General features: G+C 23.5%; 4 protein-coding genes across 4 annotated transcripts; 1 reads left to right on the top strand and 3 right to left on the bottom strand. All coding sequences in view use genetic code 6, as the record gives it.

The window, feature by feature from the left end:
* Nucleotides 1–294: 294 nt before the first annotated feature.
* On the bottom strand, nt 295–4,135 carry TTHERM_00140760 (tyrosine kinase domain protein; the record flags this gene model as incomplete). The annotated part of the gene is made up of 15 exons (XM_001011013.2): nt 295–366; nt 427–533; nt 615–734; nt 813–910; nt 1,140–1,332; nt 1,409–2,204; nt 2,268–2,372; nt 2,422–2,804; nt 2,867–3,112; nt 3,171–3,278; nt 3,330–3,393; nt 3,469–3,560; nt 3,610–3,671; nt 3,765–3,989; nt 4,044–4,135. The coding sequence occupies 15 exons, from the start codon at nt 4,133–4,135 to the stop codon at nt 295–297; spliced, it is 2,763 nt and encodes a 920-aa protein (XP_001011013.2).
* A 2,246-nt stretch (nt 4,136–6,381) lies between these two features.
* On the bottom strand, nt 6,382–12,868 carry TTHERM_00140750 (WD domain, G-beta repeat protein; the record flags this gene model as incomplete). The annotated part of the gene is made up of 2 exons (XM_001011012.2): nt 11,269–12,868; nt 6,382–11,159 (listed from the first exon to the last, which is right to left on the bottom strand). The coding sequence occupies exons 1-2, from the start codon at nt 12,740–12,742 to the stop codon at nt 6,382–6,384; spliced, it is 6,252 nt and encodes a 2,083-aa protein (XP_001011012.2). The 5' UTR covers nt 12,743–12,868.
* Nucleotides 12,869–15,460: 2,592 nt separating this feature from the next.
* TTHERM_00140740 (inhibitor of apoptosis-promoting Bax1 protein) lies at nt 15,461–16,426 on the top strand (the record flags this gene model as incomplete). Its single annotated transcript, XM_001011011.1, has 1 exon — nt 15,461–16,426. The coding sequence occupies one exon, from the start codon at nt 15,461–15,463 to the stop codon at nt 16,424–16,426; it is 966 nt and encodes a 321-aa protein (XP_001011011.1).
* A 621-nt stretch (nt 16,427–17,047) lies between these two features.
* Nucleotides 17,048–17,524, bottom strand: TTHERM_000140739 (transmembrane protein, putative; the record flags this gene model as incomplete). The annotated part of the gene is made up of 1 exon (XM_012796329.1): nt 17,048–17,524. The coding sequence occupies one exon, from the start codon at nt 17,522–17,524 to the stop codon at nt 17,048–17,050; it is 477 nt and encodes a 158-aa protein (XP_012651783.1).
* Between the last annotated feature and the right edge of the window lie 1,500 nt (nt 17,525–19,024).

Below are 19,024 nucleotides of genomic sequence, written 5' to 3'. Positions count from 1 at the left end.
ACTATATATTTACTTACTTATTTATTAATAGAGATTAACAACAACTTATAAATTAAATTAAATAATTCAATTAATTAATTGGCTATTTACATTAAATATATTTTATTTATTTTTTAATTCTAATTATTATACAATACTTAACCATTCATTCATTATTTTTACCTCTCTCAATAGTTTATCTTGTAATTGTCTAAATAATAACTCATTTTATTTAAATATGATCATATCTTTATTTAAATAAGATCCGAGTTTAAATACATTTAATATTTTTGGATAACTTTAATGATCAGTCAATCATTCCATAATCATCACTTCTAAATCTTTGACTATTTATTTAAACGTAGGTCTATTATCTGGATTTGCGTCCTTTATATTTCAACAAAAATTTTAATAAATTTAAAAAATGTAAGTGTAATAATTAATTACCCAGCACTTTTATATTAAGCTCTAGAAAAATTTAGGAGTACTTGGGGGTATTATAGGTCTTAAGTTTTCACACATCACTTTTTCCGCAACTACATCACCTTTAATACCTACGATATGTTTTGAAATCATTTTAATATTTTAAACATGAAAGAATAAAATATGTTTTTATTAATGCTATTGGAATTTACCTCTGTAAGGAGGCTCTCTTGATGCTATTTCCCATAGAATAATAGAATAACTAAAGACATCCGCTTTTTCTGTGTAATAGAAAGCTTTAATTACTTCTGGTGCCATCCACTAATAGGTTCCTAAAATTGTTCATTTATTTAATTTAATTGGAAATATTTAGTTACAACAATTCATACATCACAAAATCACAAATTTACCTATTTTATTTGTCATATAATTATCTTAAGGCTTAACTCTGGTCCATCCGAAATCAGTCAATTTGCATCTAAAGTTATCGTCAACAAGAACATTTAAGCTTTAGAATATTATTGAAGATTCATGAGGTTTTATTTAATTAAATTTTTATATTTTTTAACTTGAATGTGTTAAGAAGAGTAATTAAAATTTGTAATAAATAAACATTTTTATTACAAATTTAAATATTTAATAAAAAGAAATAGATGACCAGTAGCATAAAATCTGATTTTCTGGTTGATACTTATTGCATATTTGATGCAATATATGCAAATTATAAAATAATATACCTTTTTAAATCTCTATGTATGATTGGTGGTTTTGAAGAGTGAAGAAAGAAAACTCCTTTAGCAATATCTAGGGCTATCTTCCTTCTGTCTTCCCAAGTCAAAGGTACTGATTGGTTCTGCAAAAGACTCCATAAACTTCCTCTTTAGCAATATTCCATAACTATGCTAAAATTAGGTATTTCAGTGCAGGCGCCTAATTTAATTTTATTATTTAAAAATTAATAGCAAATATTTTTGAATTTTAATTGATGCAGAGTGAAATAATTTACCTAAAAATAATACTATATTTGGGTGCCTTAGAGCTTCCATAGCATTGCACTCATTAACAAATTCTACAATTTATTATTAGTTATTGTAATCAATTTTAAATTTTTTAACTGCGACAACTATTTCTCTCCATTTTGCTTTATAAATTATTCCATAACCTCCTTCAGTTATTTTATTTTAAATTTCCAAATCTGAAAATTTTATTTCTAGATTCGACTAAAATGTTCTTGATTTTACATCTTTAAATTTTTCTGAGTTTTATATTTTAAATTTGATATTTTAATTCGTTGTTTATTGAATTTGTTTATTATAAAAATTTAATTCTTTTTCATATTATTGAAGCAAGCCCTTAATTTTTTTAGCTTCATTTTAGCTCTCTTCTTCCTTTTATACCATTAAGTAGTTATCATGCGTTATCTACTCTATCTATTTTTATAGTTCATTGTTTGTTAATATTAATTGCTTTTTGGTATTCTCAAATTAAGTTTTAAAGATTTCTATTTCTCTTTCATTGCTTCTTTTAGGAGATGAAGGTACTTGTTATACTTATGCGTTATTTGTTTTATTTATCTTTTTTTTTATCTAATAAGGTTGATCAGTTACAACATAGGATACATTACCTCCACAAGAAAGTAAGACTGTTTAATTTTCAGCGTTTAAATTTGCCACTTCAATAGGTGTCACTACCATTTGTAGAGATGAACCTTAATCTAGCTACCCATATTAATTACTCCCCCATCCATATACCTTCTTTTAATCCTTTGAATATGCTAAGCAGTGATTACCATTAACACAAATCTATTTATTTATTCATTCATTAATTTTTTTATAAAAAAATGTATTAAATTATATTTTATTTACTTTTGAAATAGATGAAAGAGATTTAAGTCTCTTTGCTATATGAACTATATTTCTATCTTTTTAAGAAATTTCACCTTAAAATTTACCTAAAGTGTAAACATTTCCCTATTTTTATTGATATTTAACTATTTGTAAAAAATATTATTAAATTTACTCCTCTAGTTAATAGCAAAGTGATTGCTTGCCCACATTAGATTTCTATTACTTTTTACTGATAATTATCTTATGGTTAAACAAGATCTTCTAAGAAGATTTCTTGAGGAAGTTGAAAAATATTCAAAGGTTATTCACTAGTTATTCCCCAAAAAAACATTCTTTTATTAGTTTAGCATACAGAATGAACTAAGCCACATGAGATGTCTTCTACATACTCACCTTCACACATTATTGATGTACTTTAAATATTGCTCTTATTTTTTTCATTTTTTTTTGTTGAGGAAAAAAATTTGATTTCATTAAATAAATTAGTTGATTATTCATCTCCGTGCCCTAAAGCAAATGACTCACCATAACCAGAAGAATAGATTTTTCCATGAGCTTTTAAGAGTAAAAAATTAAGAATTATATTACTTAAAATTGTTAATTTAAAATTAATTTACTTGTTAGTGCTAAAGTGTGTAGAGACCCACAAGAAATTTTTGAAACTATTTCTCCAGCCTCCAGCACCGATTATATTTCATAACTTTAACTTATTATAAAATTATTTTCTGCTACAAATTTATCAAACCTTTTTAGCAATTTATCTAAAGACTCTGTTCTTTTAAATAGATGAGATTATTGTGATGATATTTTTTCACAACTTTGAGTTCTTATTTAAGTTTTGCCAGCATTCTTCAACTATGTTTCTAAGATAAAATAGTTCACATTTTATTAAATTAATCATCAAAGCAAATAAATGTTTACCTTTGTTGACAAGTGATTCTACTAATGTTGGTATTTAAACATTTTGATTCATCCCTAATCCCAATTAACCTTTACAATTCTATCCCCATGAAAATACTTCTCCTTTAGCTTAATTATATAAAAATATTTTTTAAAAGAAAACAAAAAATTTAATTCTACTTGAAAGAGCAAATGAAAAATCAGATCCACAAGATATTTACTGAATTTAATGATTTAGCAATACCTTTAATTTAAATATTTTGTTTTTAAAACTTGTTATTAGGTGCATTTTATAAAATATTATTTCATTTAGTATTACTTCAACGCAAGAAAATTTTTCAAGAAAACTTTGGCCCACTATTCCTAGTTATCCATAATTATTGCTTCCCTATGAAAATACTCTAAATTAATCTAAAATTATAAATCAGTTCAAAATAAATAAATCGAAGAATAATATTACCATCTAAGATGATCACATGATTATCACCAGCACTAATTTATACTATACTAAGGGAAATCTATCTTAATAAATAACATCAATTATTTTTATGAAATAACAAACAAATGAAATTCAACAAAATTTTTTATAAAAATGAATTTTAAGTTGAGAATTACATTTATGATATAAAATTAACCTCAAGCATATCATTGCTTTTTTTGCTTCCCTAGCTAGTCAAGTACGATGGCTATACATTTTCTACAAGTTCTTAGTTTTAATAGGACTGTTAATGCTATTATTGTTAATGATACTTCTAGTTTTAGTTGTATAACTTACTTAATGAAATTTATTTCATTTATCCTTCATTAAAAGGAGTTTATTTAGTTTATATTTGTTCTAAGCTAATTTTTAAATTAATTTAATGCCATTTATATATTATATCTATTAAATATTACTTATACTTAAAGTATTTCTACATCAAATCGCTTTACTATGCATTGTAATCTTTTCCTAAATTTTATATAGATTATCTTGAGGGAGAACTCATTTAAACCTAACCAGCAAACTTGTTTGAGTTTATTAAATATTAAATGCCTGCTTTATACTTTTTTAGTCTTTAAATCCCTTTAAAAATTTAGAGAAAATTTATAGTTAGTTGGCTGTAAATCTTAAAATTTTGTAAATAGTTTATAAAAAGTGTTGAATAATATTAAGAAATTGAAATTAATTAATTTATATTAAATTTGAAATAACAAAATAATTATCTAAGATTTTAGAAAAATATCTATATTATTTTATAAAAAGCAAAGAAATTACATTTCAAACGAAACATTAAATTACAAATTTATAATAACAGAAATATTTTTAATAATAAATTAATGCTATATATAATCTCTTATTTATGCTCAAAATTAATTTTGTAAATACTTTAATTCTAAATTTATTTTAATAAATTTCTAAAAATACATTTAATTTCTTCCTTTTAACTACCAATATTTAGAGTTATTAACTTATAAATACTTTATAAAAATTATTTTGACATTTAATTCTACAATTAATTTATTATAATAATTATCATAAGATTATTTAAAAAATTATAAAATTAGATATTTAATAAAGCAAATATCATCAAAAGCAAAATTAATTCTATTTTAGAAGTTATTTGTAGAAATCAACTAATACTTTTATATCTGTTAACTCTAATTTTTAAATACCATTTATTTTGCTCTTAGAATTGTCTTAGATGAAGATAGAGATATGAGTTAAACTATAAAATTCTGAAATTAAATCCACCAAAAAAAGGTAAAGATTCTGTTGATTTACCTTATTTTCTGTATCATGTTTTTAGTCTAACTATAAAAATGATTTAAACTTAATCAAATATTTTGTGGTTTTTAATATTACAATTAATTAATTATAATGAAATATTATAAATTTATTAATTCATAAAAATTATATTAACAAAAAATATTTCTCTTAAAATGTTTTTATTATTAAACTTTAAAATAATTTCTTTAACAGCTATTTATGCTAATTCCAAATCTACTTTTTAGTTATTTTGTTTGTTTATTAATTCTGTAAAATTTCATCAAAATTTATTTACCACTTTTTTTAAATTTTTTTCTAAATGTATTTTTACTGAAATAAATTAATTAAAAATAAAAATTTTAATCCTCAAATATCCACCAAAATTTATTAATCTTCCATTTAATTTAGTTACCTATTTTTATAAATTTTAATTAAAATATAAATTTCTCATCAGTATAGTTTTATGAATAATAAAGGGTATTCTCAAACTAATATGTTTGAGAAATACTAAAATAGGTATCAAGTATAACCAGATCAGCAATTATCTACAAGAAATAAAAATTATTTTATTTACTCAAATGATATTGGTGGAGATGCTGTTGTTTCTTTCTTATCATAAATTACATAAGAAATATATTTTACTAGAGTGTCATACACTAATAAAAAAGCTTTATAAATATTTGAAAATTATCTTTCAAGGACAATTTAAGATTTAAGTGAAGCTTATGACTATAAATTAAAATAAATAAAAGAGCGAAACAATAATTATTATTTTGTTTAACGGTCTATTCGAGAGTTTTCAAATATCATATTATACATAGGCTCAAATGATTTTGGGGAGCATTCTATTGCGAATAAAGTACTTGAATCAATAACTAGATTAGAAAGCAATAGCAATTGTCCATTTTAATTTCAGATTGAAACAATATCTCCTTCATAAACTGATTGCTTATACTTTTCTTTTGAAGGAATTTTATAAAATAAATTTGAATAAGTTCCATAAAACAACTTTTAAGAATCTTGTAATGATTTTTTTTGAAATAATCCTTAATTATATTACTTGAATTGATTTTAAAGTTGAAATATTTAATTGTTGTTTTTATGGGTTAAAATTTTAAAATATTGAAAATATAATATGAGATACATACAATAAGAATTATAAAATGAATATTAAATATAGAAATAACTATTTGTTTATTTATCAATTTATTAATAAAAAGAAGCTATTTTAAATTGAAAAATAAGGAAATTATTTTTTTAATTGTAAAGAGGTGTAATTTATAAGCCTGTTTCTTTAATGGATAATAAATAAATTAATTAATTAATATTTATTAATTTTATACATATTTAACTATTTTGAAAATATTTAATAGATTAATTAGTATATATTTCAACAACTTTTATTTAACTTATTTTACTATTTAATTTTTTTTTTTTAATTATTGCTTTTTATCAAATTATTTTTGTGTTTATGTTGATTGTTATTCAAAATGTTTTGTATATTCTAAGATCATGGTTTTAACAACCTAAGTAGATTCTATTGTGAACATTATCGATTGAAATGCATCTCACAGAAGGAATTTAGGAATCAAGTATGTTTCCTTCGTTGTTTGTTAAATTAATACTTTCAAAGCTTTAATCAGTGCCGATGACACAAATATTTTTATCTTCATATTTTTCAATGCAATTAATTCTACTTCCATTAAATGGTTTAAAAATACTTGCAGGTTAATTCATGTTATTACGTAAATCAAATAACAAGGCTGAAGGGGTATTTTCACAAATTTGGTTAGTCTGTTGATTATAATATTGCCCTGTTCCAACTAAAAAACAATTTGTATCTAATTATTTCAGACATAAAAAATCTGAGTTCTAAATCTAAAAAGCAATTTTATTATCTCTTAGGTCAATAAAAGATAGATTGTGTTCATTTAAATTAAGTAAAAGGTTGCTTTAAGGTATCCATTCAATACTTTAAATGACAGAATTTTAGTTAAACTTTTATTTAACTTAAAGTGTTTCTAAATCAAACAAATTTACATATCCATCAGAACCAGAGCTTACCAAATTAGTATCATTTAAATATTTAAGTCCACTTACAGTACCTGAATGACCTTTGTTGAACTGTTCTAATTAAACTGTAGTCATAAGTTATTCATTTTATTAATTATTAGATTATCTATTGCTTTCAACAATAGTATTTTATGAAGGCCTGAATAATTTAATTAGTCCATCTGCACCACCTGAAAGCAGAATTTTAAAATTAGGTATGTATTCTAATGAAGTTACCCATCTTTTATGCTTTATAGTTTGGAAACAATAATAATCTTACTATTCACCTGAAGCTGAAGTAAAGGCTTTTAAATTATAGTCATGTGAGGCTGTAAAAATTGTGTTATCTTAGCTATTATAAGCTATTGCATTTATCTTATGCTTATGGTCTGACAGAGTTTGGATTAGATTTGCATGTAGAGCTTTCTCATAACTGACTACTTAATCTTAGTATCCATTTTAATTTAAATTAAGCTCAATTTATTAATCTGTATATTATTATTTAACATTATTTATATTTTAAAGTCTATCACTAATTGTGCTTGACTCTTCTTTTTATTCACAATAATCTTGTGAGTTTTATGTATTTAGAATTGAAACTGGGTTATTTTTCTCTATTTCAGAAAATTTATATTATTAAGCTTATGCTTGTTGAACTTAAGGATAATTTTTTATTAAACTTGGTTCATATGACTAAAAGTTTTGCATTAAGTTGTTTTTACTCGTTGGACTTGATTATGTGTTAGGTTTTTATGGTTTTTTTGCTGAAGAATTTAAATAATTGTGCATTTCATCCTAATTAATTTTTAATTGGTTGTGATGACCTCCTGCTTTATTTGTGCTGCTTTGTGTATGATAAGATGATATCCCTTTGTTTGTTTGATTTACAGGAGTTTAATTTCTTTTTTTATCACTTGATTCTTAGAATATATACTTCCTTTTATCTCCTAGCTATTATTTAAGATTTTTGGTACTTTGTTTATTGCTATCATCTTGTAAATTTTTATTGTTAATTTCTTTTTCAGAACTATTAATTAGTTGTTTTTAATTTGTCTTTAAGAATTAATTTAAGTTTTCATACTTTTTTAGGTCTTGTTCTTGCTATTTATATATTTTTTCTCTCAATTGATCAGGATTAGTTTAATTGTCTGAAAGAAAATTCTATAAATCTTATTGATTTTAATTAAATCTATCTTGCTTTCCTTTTTATTACTGAATTGCTTGTTCTAAATTTTACATATTTATAATTCCTGTGTATTTTTCATTTATGTTATTGTCGTTATTTGCTTCATCATTTATGTAAGCATTGTTTTATTATTTTAAATTAGATATACTTCTTAAGTTATTCTAATCTATCCCCTGTGAATTATTCAGAACATTACTACAATCTGCATATTCATGATAATCTCTACTCTCATCATATTGCTAATTGATTTGATAAGGCTATGAAGAAACTTTGTCAGCAGTCATTCCAGTATGCAATACTTGAGATGGTTGATGTATAATCATGGAGTCAATTGTTTATAATTTTATTGGATTATAAGAGCTATTACTTGTAGGATTAAGAAAAGAGTTATGAGAATTATTAATTTTTGATGAAACTTCAGAAGAACCTATATTGTTAGAGTCTGATAGCTATTAATTAGGGTTTGTATTTTAAATATTCGATGATTAATCTTAATTGAATTTTTAAAGATGAGAAGAATTGATTGAAATATTTTGTTGGTGATCATAGATATTTTAAGCTAAGCTATTTTAATCAAATTTCTATTCTTCTTATTAGTAATTTTACTCATTTTCTAAATTAGTTTTATCGTCTTCTTCATTTAAAAAATTTTATTGCAAAATTACATGATTCAGTGGTAACTGCAAATTATTATATTGTTACAGTAAATCATTATGACCATTTTAGTATTTTGAAGAGAATTTGTAGTTATTTTAATTATCTTCAAGGATAAAATCTTTTAAGAGTTCATTTTAGTCATCTGAATTATTTGTTTACTACTAATACTTAAAATCTAATGTGTTTACTTGTTTGTGTGACTAGATAAAATTTTGATAATTAATGATGTTATTTTACATATGTTTGGCTATTTGATTATTATTAGTATTACTAATTATTTATCTCTCATCTAATTTAAGCCTAGAATTATTTTATAAGAGATCCTTATTTTAACTTATGTCTAAGGCAATTGAGTTTGGAGCAGAACTTTAACTTGAAGGTACTCTATCTTTAGGAGTTTTGCTTTTTTTAGGAATTTCTATTTTTCTAGACGATGAAGATGATGTATTGAATGGATAACGCTCTCTTTCAGGAGTTTTGCTTGAATTTTTATAAACCATAACTTTCTAATTCTTTTAAATGATCTTATCTTTTTCTAAATTTAATAATTAATTTTGCTCATTGGTATTGAATTGTTATTAATTAAACTTGGTTTTATTGATACCTGATTTAGTAGAAACAGTGGGTTCTTACTGTAAAATAGAACTTTATAAAGAGTTTTTAGTTGTCGCTACTTAAATATTTTTGTAAAAAGAAGCAGATTATTACTCTTTAATAAGGTCCTCTTCGAATTGCTTACCTTAAGATAGATTAGTAAACATTTTTACATTCGTATTATTTGCACTATTTGAATGGTTAGTAGTTGACTCAGAGTGTTTTCTTCTTTCTTTTATCATTTATTCAGGACTCTTTGCACTCAAAGGTTATTAAACAACTCCTATAGATGTAGAACCTCCTTACTTTTTATACTAAGCAATATTTGAGCTTAATAAATTAAATTATTGCTATTATGTTTATTGAGGGTATTATCGGTTCTATAATTGCTTCTAAATTTTTAAATTAAGATTATTTGTAGAATTTTAATTAATCTCATTATAAGTATTCGGACTACTTGTGGTACCAAGATTATTGTTTAATCCATTTATATTTCCATTGCTTGAATTAACATTACTATATAGAATACTTAGATTCCCAAACAGGTTCTATGTTAGCTTTCCCAAGCTGCTGTTACCGCTATTTGAGTTATTGTTTGCTACTTAATATGCAGGGTTTAATACCTTAGAAGAATTTTAACTAAGCAAGTAATTATTTTGTAATGTACTGTTAGCATTATGGATGTTTGAGTTTAATTTGTTTTAATTTGAATTACTTGAGGAATTATTTGTTGCTGATTACACCCTACCTTAATTTTACAACAAGTTACTAGAGTTTTAGTGTCCAGGAGAATGAGATGGCTGAAGTAGATATAATGAATATTTGTTTTTAGAATTTTAACTTACTGTATTTGTAGATTTTCCTAAATTGGCGTTTAAGGAGTAATTATTATTCCCATTATTAAGTCCATTATTTTATTAGATGCTTTAACTTAATAAATTTTAACCTGAATTCTTGTTTGTTATTACATTTGACTGCGTTCTTTAAGTATTGTTTCTGTTTGTTAATCTAGAAGGTGCATTAGAATTAGGACTATTTTCTTACTTTTATAATTAAGATTAACTGGAATTATGTTAATGCTATTTATTAAGAATATAAACATTATTGCTCTTGCTGTTATTTCCTTAATTTTATAAATTGTTATATTGGTTGTTTTAATTAAATCCTATTTAGTTTGTTAGTTATGTAGGATTAGCCATTGTTGACTAAGCCGAAGGATTAGGAGCTATATGATTTATTTTAAGAGTATCTTGCTAAATAAGTTTACTATTATCTTGTTAACAACTTCCATTGGTATTAATAACTGAAGAAGCATTTGTATTGGTTTACAAGCTGTTAATAAGTTTATTTGCTTGCATTAATTGCATTTTTTATTCAACAGAAATCAAAGAATTAACAGTTTAAATTACATTTTAATTTTGTGTTGTCTTTTATTACCTGGAAGTATTTGCAGCTGAGATACTTGTTACATTTTTAGAGTTTTAATTCATGGGTATTTAGCTTATGTTTCTTATTTGAGATAAATTATGACTAACTGTATTATTAACATTGTGTTAGGTACTTATGTTATGATTATGCTAAAGAGTATTATTTATGAGAGAGTTTTATTCAGAGTTTTTAAAATCTATGCTTGAAAAATGGCGGTATTCTTTCATTTCTTATCTCTTTTTTTTGGTTATATTATTGTTAAAAGCACCTTTTCTTTGTTGTTTATTCCCAACATTTTAGATTTGTAGATTGTTTTCTAGCTAATTCTTAGAAAAATTTGAGCTATCTTCTTATAATAATTTTTTAAAAAAATATTAAGAATTTAAAAATATCTCTATCAATCTATATAAGAAAAAGATAAATTTAATATTTTGATAATCTATATTTCAAATTACTTTAATTGTATACCACTCTGTCTGTGATAAAAGGCTTCAACTCTTAATTAGAAGTAGTTTGATTGCTTTACATATCTTAATAAATACCATTCAAATTCTGGTTTTATTTCTATTAAGTCTATTATTGAGATTTTTTTTGAGTATTAGCAATAGATGTGGCTAATGAGGAAGTAGGTTACTTAGTATATTCGTTAACGACATACCTTCCAGGAGAAAAATGCTTAATATTTTATTCTTAAATATAATCCTAGAGTTGCTAATTATTATAATTGTTGTTATTTTATGGTTGATAGTTTAAATTTTAATTAATGCTTTATGAATATTTTAAGTTACTCAAATTTGAAATTCCGTTTTATTATTTTACTTACTATTATTATTGTTAATGAGTTTACTAATTATTTTGCAATTAATTGTTAGATGATACTGCAGTGTAAAGATTGCCAGAAGCATGACGAGAGGATTGCATAGATTAACTATATTGTTAGTTAATATTGTTAGGTTGTATAAATGTATTACTACTTTTCATAGCTGAGGGTGGAACGTTTGAATTGTTTGCATAAATTGTTGAAGAAGCTGTATTTAATTTTTTCCCTGGAGATGAAAAATTCTATGCTATTTCAGAGAGTTTACTTGCTAAAATAGAAAGATTTTCATTTGGATCATGATTATTGCTATTATTCTAACCATTTTTATTAGCTAAAATAGGATTGCTAATTTGCTAATTACTATTTTAAGGGTTATTTTATAAATTATCTGAATCCTAATTCTAAAATTGATAGTTAATTAATCCCTGCTTTAATGATTGCTTTAACTCTTCAATATTATTTCCTACAACAGATTATCTATGAGAAATATTTTGTCCTTGTAATTGAAGAGTAGAGGAAGCAGGAGAATTTAATCTTTTATTGTTGTTGTTATTGTTATAATTATTGCTGCTATTAGAAGTATTTATAGTAAATTAATTCAACTGCTACTACTAAGACTGCAATTATTGTTGATGAAACTAAAGTTATTGCTATTCTTTTTATAGGTTGCTTTCCCTATCAACATTTTAAATCATTTAATTGATATGCTTAAAACCATTTTAGAATTTGCCTACAACATCACCTTTTGAATTATTTTTATCATGATTATAAATTTGTTAATACCCTTCTTATTAAAAATGCTGCTGACTTTAACCGAATTACTACTAATTATCTTTCTAATAACGAGTTTCTATCCCTTTTTATCCAAGATTTTGCTATACTCTGCTTTAAAGAACGATATCGTTCAATTGAGATTAAGGACTCTTTCTATATGAAAAGATATTACTTTATGAATTCTTCTTAGAATGGTTTCCTGCATTCGCTAATTAATTCTAAATATTACTTGTATTTGTATTGCTAATTGACTACTAGTTCATACTTCCTGATACGTTGCCCGTCTAAGAATTGACATTTGCTTATTTGCTCAAATATTGTCTTTCTCTTACCATAATTTTTGAGTTGACAATATAAATATAAATAGAATAAGTGTAAAATATACAATTAGTTAATATATTTTATATTTAATTAATAAAAAATTGAATGTATTTTGCAATTAAATTAAATTATGTATTTTTTTCAAAAGTTGTTTGTAATTTTATAAATATTCATATGCTACTAAATGCATTCATACATACACAAAAATACAATCAATTTGAAAATAGAAAAGAAATAAATTAATAAATAATTCTTGATATTTAAATAATTTTCAAATTGTTAAAAATATTACAAAAATTTATCTATCTATCAATCAATCTATCCATATTTCTAATCTTAAAATACTCATTTATAATATATTCTCATTAAAATTTACTCTACCAAAACAAATTTATTTTTAAAATTAATTTATTTTTTTTACTTTGATTAAGTTTTTTGCAAAGTATCTAAAATTATAATTTTATTTAAGTTTATTATTGTATTTATTTTTTTGAAATTTATTTTTATTTAAAATAATAATTTTCTAATGAATTTAATTTAAACAATAAATTTTTTTTTATATTTTAAAAATTTAATTTTATTTAAATATTTTTAATATTAAATTTAAGAAATATAAATATTATTTTGAATAAAATCATATTACCTTATCAAACTAAAGAAAAAAAATTTATTCTTAAATTTTTTATTACAAAATTTATTAATTAATCTGTTTCTTAATAATAAACAAACAAATAATATATAAAATAAAATGTGTTATACCTACTGATACTTACTTTTTTGTAGATAACTTTATTTACATGATTATTTGATTTAATTATATTTTTAAAATAAAGAGCTGTTTAGCTTTTTTGGAAGATAAATTAAAATTAATATAATTTATTTAAATTCTTTTCTTTTTCTCATTTTTATATTGATATTTATTTATTTTAATAATATTTTCTTTATTTTTATAATGATTTATATAAATGCATTGACAATATCTAGAAAAAATTAGTGATTTAGCAATTCAAAATATTTTGAGGATATTTATTTTTGCCAGTAAATATATTTTAACAAATAGAAGAATTAAATAGGTTTTGAAATAGATACAAAATATTATGCAATGATTGCTTTTATGCTTTTGATAAAAAATATTATGAAATTTAATTAAAAATATGTTAATTATTTACCAAATCTTTATTTAAACTGTAAAGTATTCTGTAAATATCTATATTAACATTAATTCTTCACAAATTTTAAGTTTAAATAAATCTCAATTTTTTAAGTTACAATACACAAAAAAAATATAAACCAGTTTGAATTGTAAAATAAAACGCATTCATTAAATTAGATAATATTTTAAAATAATTTTAAGCCAACTACTGCTATTTTATTCAATAATAGCTATTTCAACATTGAGTGGTAAATTTTAATTCTTTAAAATGTGAACAGTGATTTAAAAAATATACTGAATGTGTTTGTTTAATTTTCAAATTTATGAGTTTGTAATTGTAATTCTTATATTCTGTATGGTTAGAATAGCTGAATTTCCTACTCAATCAGAGTTATTATTAAAATCACTTCAAATAAGAAAATTTAAGTTTTTTCTAATCGAGAATAAATATAATACATTTTTTTTTCATGTAACAAAATTTAAATTTTTTATAAATAATTCATCAGATTTAGATTTTTTTAAAATTGAAATAATAATTTTACCTTAAAATGTATATTCCTTTTTTTCTATAAGCAAAAAAATAATCACTCCATTTAAGCAACGTTTTTTTAACCCTTTTATTATAAAACTAATTTTAAAATGTAAAACTATTGAAATAATACCCAAAACAAAAATCAAAATCTTTTAGATATCACTTAAAATTGATCTATGGTCAAAAAATAGAAAATACATTTAATTATTTGCTTAGTTTTGCTATTTATTTATAGGTTTTATAGATTTTAATCAACTCTATTTTTTTAGCAACAAGTTATTGCATTTTTTGGCGATGTCAAATAAAAACATATATATTTCTAGAATAAAAATCTGAATACATTAATTTTGAGATAAATAACTAAATTACGTAAAGGTAATTTATTTTTCAAAAAGGAAATTCGTGTATTACATTATATTATATTAAACGATTTTTGGGTAGAATAATAATAGGTTGATTTATAAAAAACAGTATAATTTAAAAAAAACAAGTAAAAGAAACTGAGTTTTTAATTTGATAAAAATATAAATAATAAAATTATATACAATCAATGTAAAACAACTTAATAGGATCACTTCTAATTTAAAAGTGTTGTTTACAGAGACATAAATATATTTTATGTATTTTAAAATACTATCTATGAAACACAAGTGAAATATCCTGTTAAAAGTCCTTATGAAATATAATTAAAACAAGAGATTACAATAAAAAATGCATAAAAGCTTAAGTTAGTAAAAGTTTTATCCATAAAAAATACATTTATATCTAAAAGAGTTAAACATCATTAGAGATAAAAACAGAATTTGAAAAAAAAAATTATGAAAGCCAGCCTAGCTATCCGTAAAAAAAAACATTATTGAATCAGCATATTATAATGTTAAAAGAAAAATCTGTGGATAAGTACATTAAGGAATAAAAATTGATTATAAAAAATATAATCCAACTAAAAAAGTTAATTAAAAATAAAAAACAAACAAACAAACAAAAGTTAAAAAATTAATCATCACTTGCATTAAATCAGCAAATTAAAGCAAAAATACAATTGAAATGTCTGAAAAATAACCAATGAAATAGCTAATGAAACTAAATACTGGAGATTCTCTAGATAAAAGAACATTAAAGAGCTAAAATACAGGTGGTTAGGAAAAACTCCGACTAAAAGAAAATAATCTTAGTTAAATAACAGCAAATAATAACCCTTCTCCTTCAAATAACTCTCCACTTCCTCTAAACAATCAAGATGTCAGAATAGATATGTATGAGTTGGAGAAAAAAATTAACTAGAATAAGAAGATGAATGAAGATCCTTAATTAGAATAAGCTAATATTGAGCAATGTCAGCCTGAAATGACCTCGCTTTTTTCCAGCGATGACACAAGAAGAGCTTTTATCCGTAAGGTTCTTGGAATCATTTGTGCGCAGCTTATAATCACCACACTTTTTATTTTGGTTGGAGTATTTTCTCCTACCTACCAAAACTTCTAATAAAACAATAAATGGTTAACCATATTTTGTCTACTTTTGAACATAGCACTCCTCTTTGCGCTCTACTGTTTCCGTGACTTCTGTCGCCAAGTTCCTAAAAATTATATTTTGCTATTTCTTTATACTTTTTCTGAGAGCTTTTTAATAAGTTATCTTTGCGGAGTCACTAACCCAACAGTTGTCTTATTAGCAGGAGCTTTAACCACAATAATTGTCTTTGCTCTTTCAATTTATGCCTGTTTTTCAAAAACTGACGTAACAATGAAGACCTCCCTCTTAATTTATTTCCCTCTAGCTGTCATAGTTATATTGATAGTCGCTGGCAGCTATCAATCTTATATGAGCTAAGTAATAGTTAGTTTGGCTATTATTGGGTTATTTTCACTATACCTTGTATTCGATCTATAAAGATTAAGTGGAAAGAAATCAATTACATATACAATGGATGATTATATAATTGCCGCATTAGATATCTACATAGATATAGTTATTATGTTTAAAGAGCTTATTTATCTTCTCTCTAGATGATTTCTAAATTGAATGCTAGTTGCTAAGTAGATAAAATACTCACTCCTATATTAATCTATAATAAAAATAAGAAAAATATTGATATATTTCCTTTCTATTAATCAATCATACATAATATTACTTATATATTATCATCTCTACCAAACTCAATTTAAGATTTCTTTATTTGGAGACCTCTTATGCGCATGTATAGAAAACAAAGAAATTGTTAGTTTTGTTCTTTTAGTTCTTAATCGATAGACATAAATAAATAGGTTTTGTTAAAAATAATAATTAAAATCAGCTTTTCAAGTAAAATAATTAAAGAAAGTAATGCAAATCAACTCATTTTATTTTGGCTTTATATAAAGAATATCTTAATATTCAGTAAAATTATCAATCAATTTCTTTCAGTCCTTGTAAATATTATCAAAAAAAACTAGTTGATGTTTTTCCTGTAATTTAGCTTACAAATTTTATTGTTCTTTTTAAAATAGCTTGTGATAGTTATATGAAAATTTGAATGTTGAATTTTTTACTCGAATTGTTTAAAATGTTTGCTAGCTGAGGCAAAAATAGCAGATAAGAGATTGTTCTAGTAATCCAAATTTAAATAAATTGAGAGAAAAAGAAATCAATCAATCAATCAACTTTGGTTTTTTCTAGTTTATTTTAGAAATAAAAATAAAGATAGAGATGAAAGCTTGAAATAATTAGATTAATTTAGAAATCAATAATTTACCACAAAATTTACACAAACGAAATTTGAAAAGAACATTAAACGTAAATTAATTAAAACAAATTCATAAAGTAAAGCTCAATTATTGATAACGAAATCCATAATTTAATTTTACATAGATTGATTTAAATGTAAACTAAAAAACCAATTAATTTCTTGATTTGCTTCGCATAACTAAGAAAAAGATACATAAAATTTTCTAATATGCGTGTTACTAAAAAAAACAAACAAATAGACAATTATTTATTTTATTTAACTTTATTAGTTATTAGGTCAGCAAAACTATAATGCTTTTGCACTTAATCTAAATATTTTATAATTAGAGAAAGCTTACTTGATATTATTTATTACTAAACAAAATTCATTTTTGTGTTTATCATTTATTACTAAAATTGCTCAATTATTTTTAAGTTTATTCTATATGTATTTATCTAACTATTAACCCATCAAATAATCAACCATAATATTGATTATATTATAAACCTGATTTTATTTGTCATCATTACATATTCGTTTATACTTATTAGTGACTATCTTAAATTAATAACAAATTCTTTAACTAATTTAAATTTATTATAATCATTATCATCAGCATTTTTTTTATTTTAATCCCAATATTAAATTTTTCATCATTTTTATTTAAATTACACTTTTTAAATTTATGTTCAGTACAGTTAAAATTTATTGTCATCACTGACTTATTTTTATCTATTCTCATTTAAGATTATTAAACTTACAAATAGTTTTGTTTGAATAGTTTCTACTTTTGAATAGCCAATTTTTTATTTGATAATTTGATTAAAATGCTTTATATATATTGTTCATTAGTTACAAATAAAATAAAAACCCTTTTAAAAAACAAATTTAGCTAAAAAAAATATGAATTTTCAGAAATTAGAAATTGAATAAATTCTTTTAAAAATAATGTTTAAAAATATAAAAACTGTTGAATATAAAAAATTCAATAGATAATTAAATATAATTTGAAATATCAGCAGCTATATTATTATAATTAGTGATATTTTAAATTTAGGAGAATCTAAAAAAGAAATTCCTCATAAAATAGTCTGAAATTTATTTTCAAAAAATTTTTAAAGCATTTAAAACTTTAAAAAATAATTTATTTTATTTATTTTTTAGACCTTCTAAGTCAAATTATTTTGTTTAAATTTCATAAAATATAATCTATTTCATGGAATTATTATTTTTAAAATATTTTATTCTAAAGATATTATATTTGGACAATAAAAAACACTGATAAAATTTTTATAACAATGAAATTAAAAAAATCAAACCGTAAAAATAAATTTCCTAGTCTTAAAATAAATATTACATAAATCTTTACTAAATTTTTTGACTTTTAGATATCTAAAAATATATATTTATTTAAAGATTCTAAATTATAAAATATTCTAAAAAATAAATACAGGGGTTGGGGTTGGGGTTGGGGTTGGGGTTGGGGTTGGGGTTGGGGTTGGGGTTGGGGTTGGGGTTGGGGTTGGGGTTGGGGTTGGGGTTGGGGTTGGGGTTGGGGTTGGGGTTGGGGTTGGGGTTGGGGTTGGGGTTGGGGTTGGGGTTGGGGTTGGGGTTGGGGTTGGGGTTGGGGTTGGGGTTGGGGTTGGGGTTGGGGTTGGGGTTGGGGTTGGGGTTGGGGTTGGGGTTGGGGTTGGGGTTGGGGTTGGGGTTGGGGTTGGGGTTGGGGTTGGGGTTGGGGTTGGGGTTGGGGTTGGGGTTGGGGTTGGGGTTGGGGTTGGGGTTGGGGTTGGGGTTGGGGTTGGGGTTGGGGTTGGGGTTGGGGTTGGGGTTGGGGTTGGGGTTGGGGTTGGGGTTGGGGTTGGGGTTGGGGTTGGGGTTGGGGTTGGGGTTGGGGTTGGGGTTGG

This window comes from Tetrahymena thermophila (assembly GCF_000189635.1).
Source record: "Tetrahymena thermophila SB210 genomic scaffold scf_8254747, whole genome shotgun sequence".
NCBI lineage: Eukaryota > Ciliophora > Oligohymenophorea > Hymenostomatida > Tetrahymenidae > Tetrahymena > Tetrahymena thermophila.
This window is presented reverse-complemented; position numbering and strand designations above follow the sequence as displayed.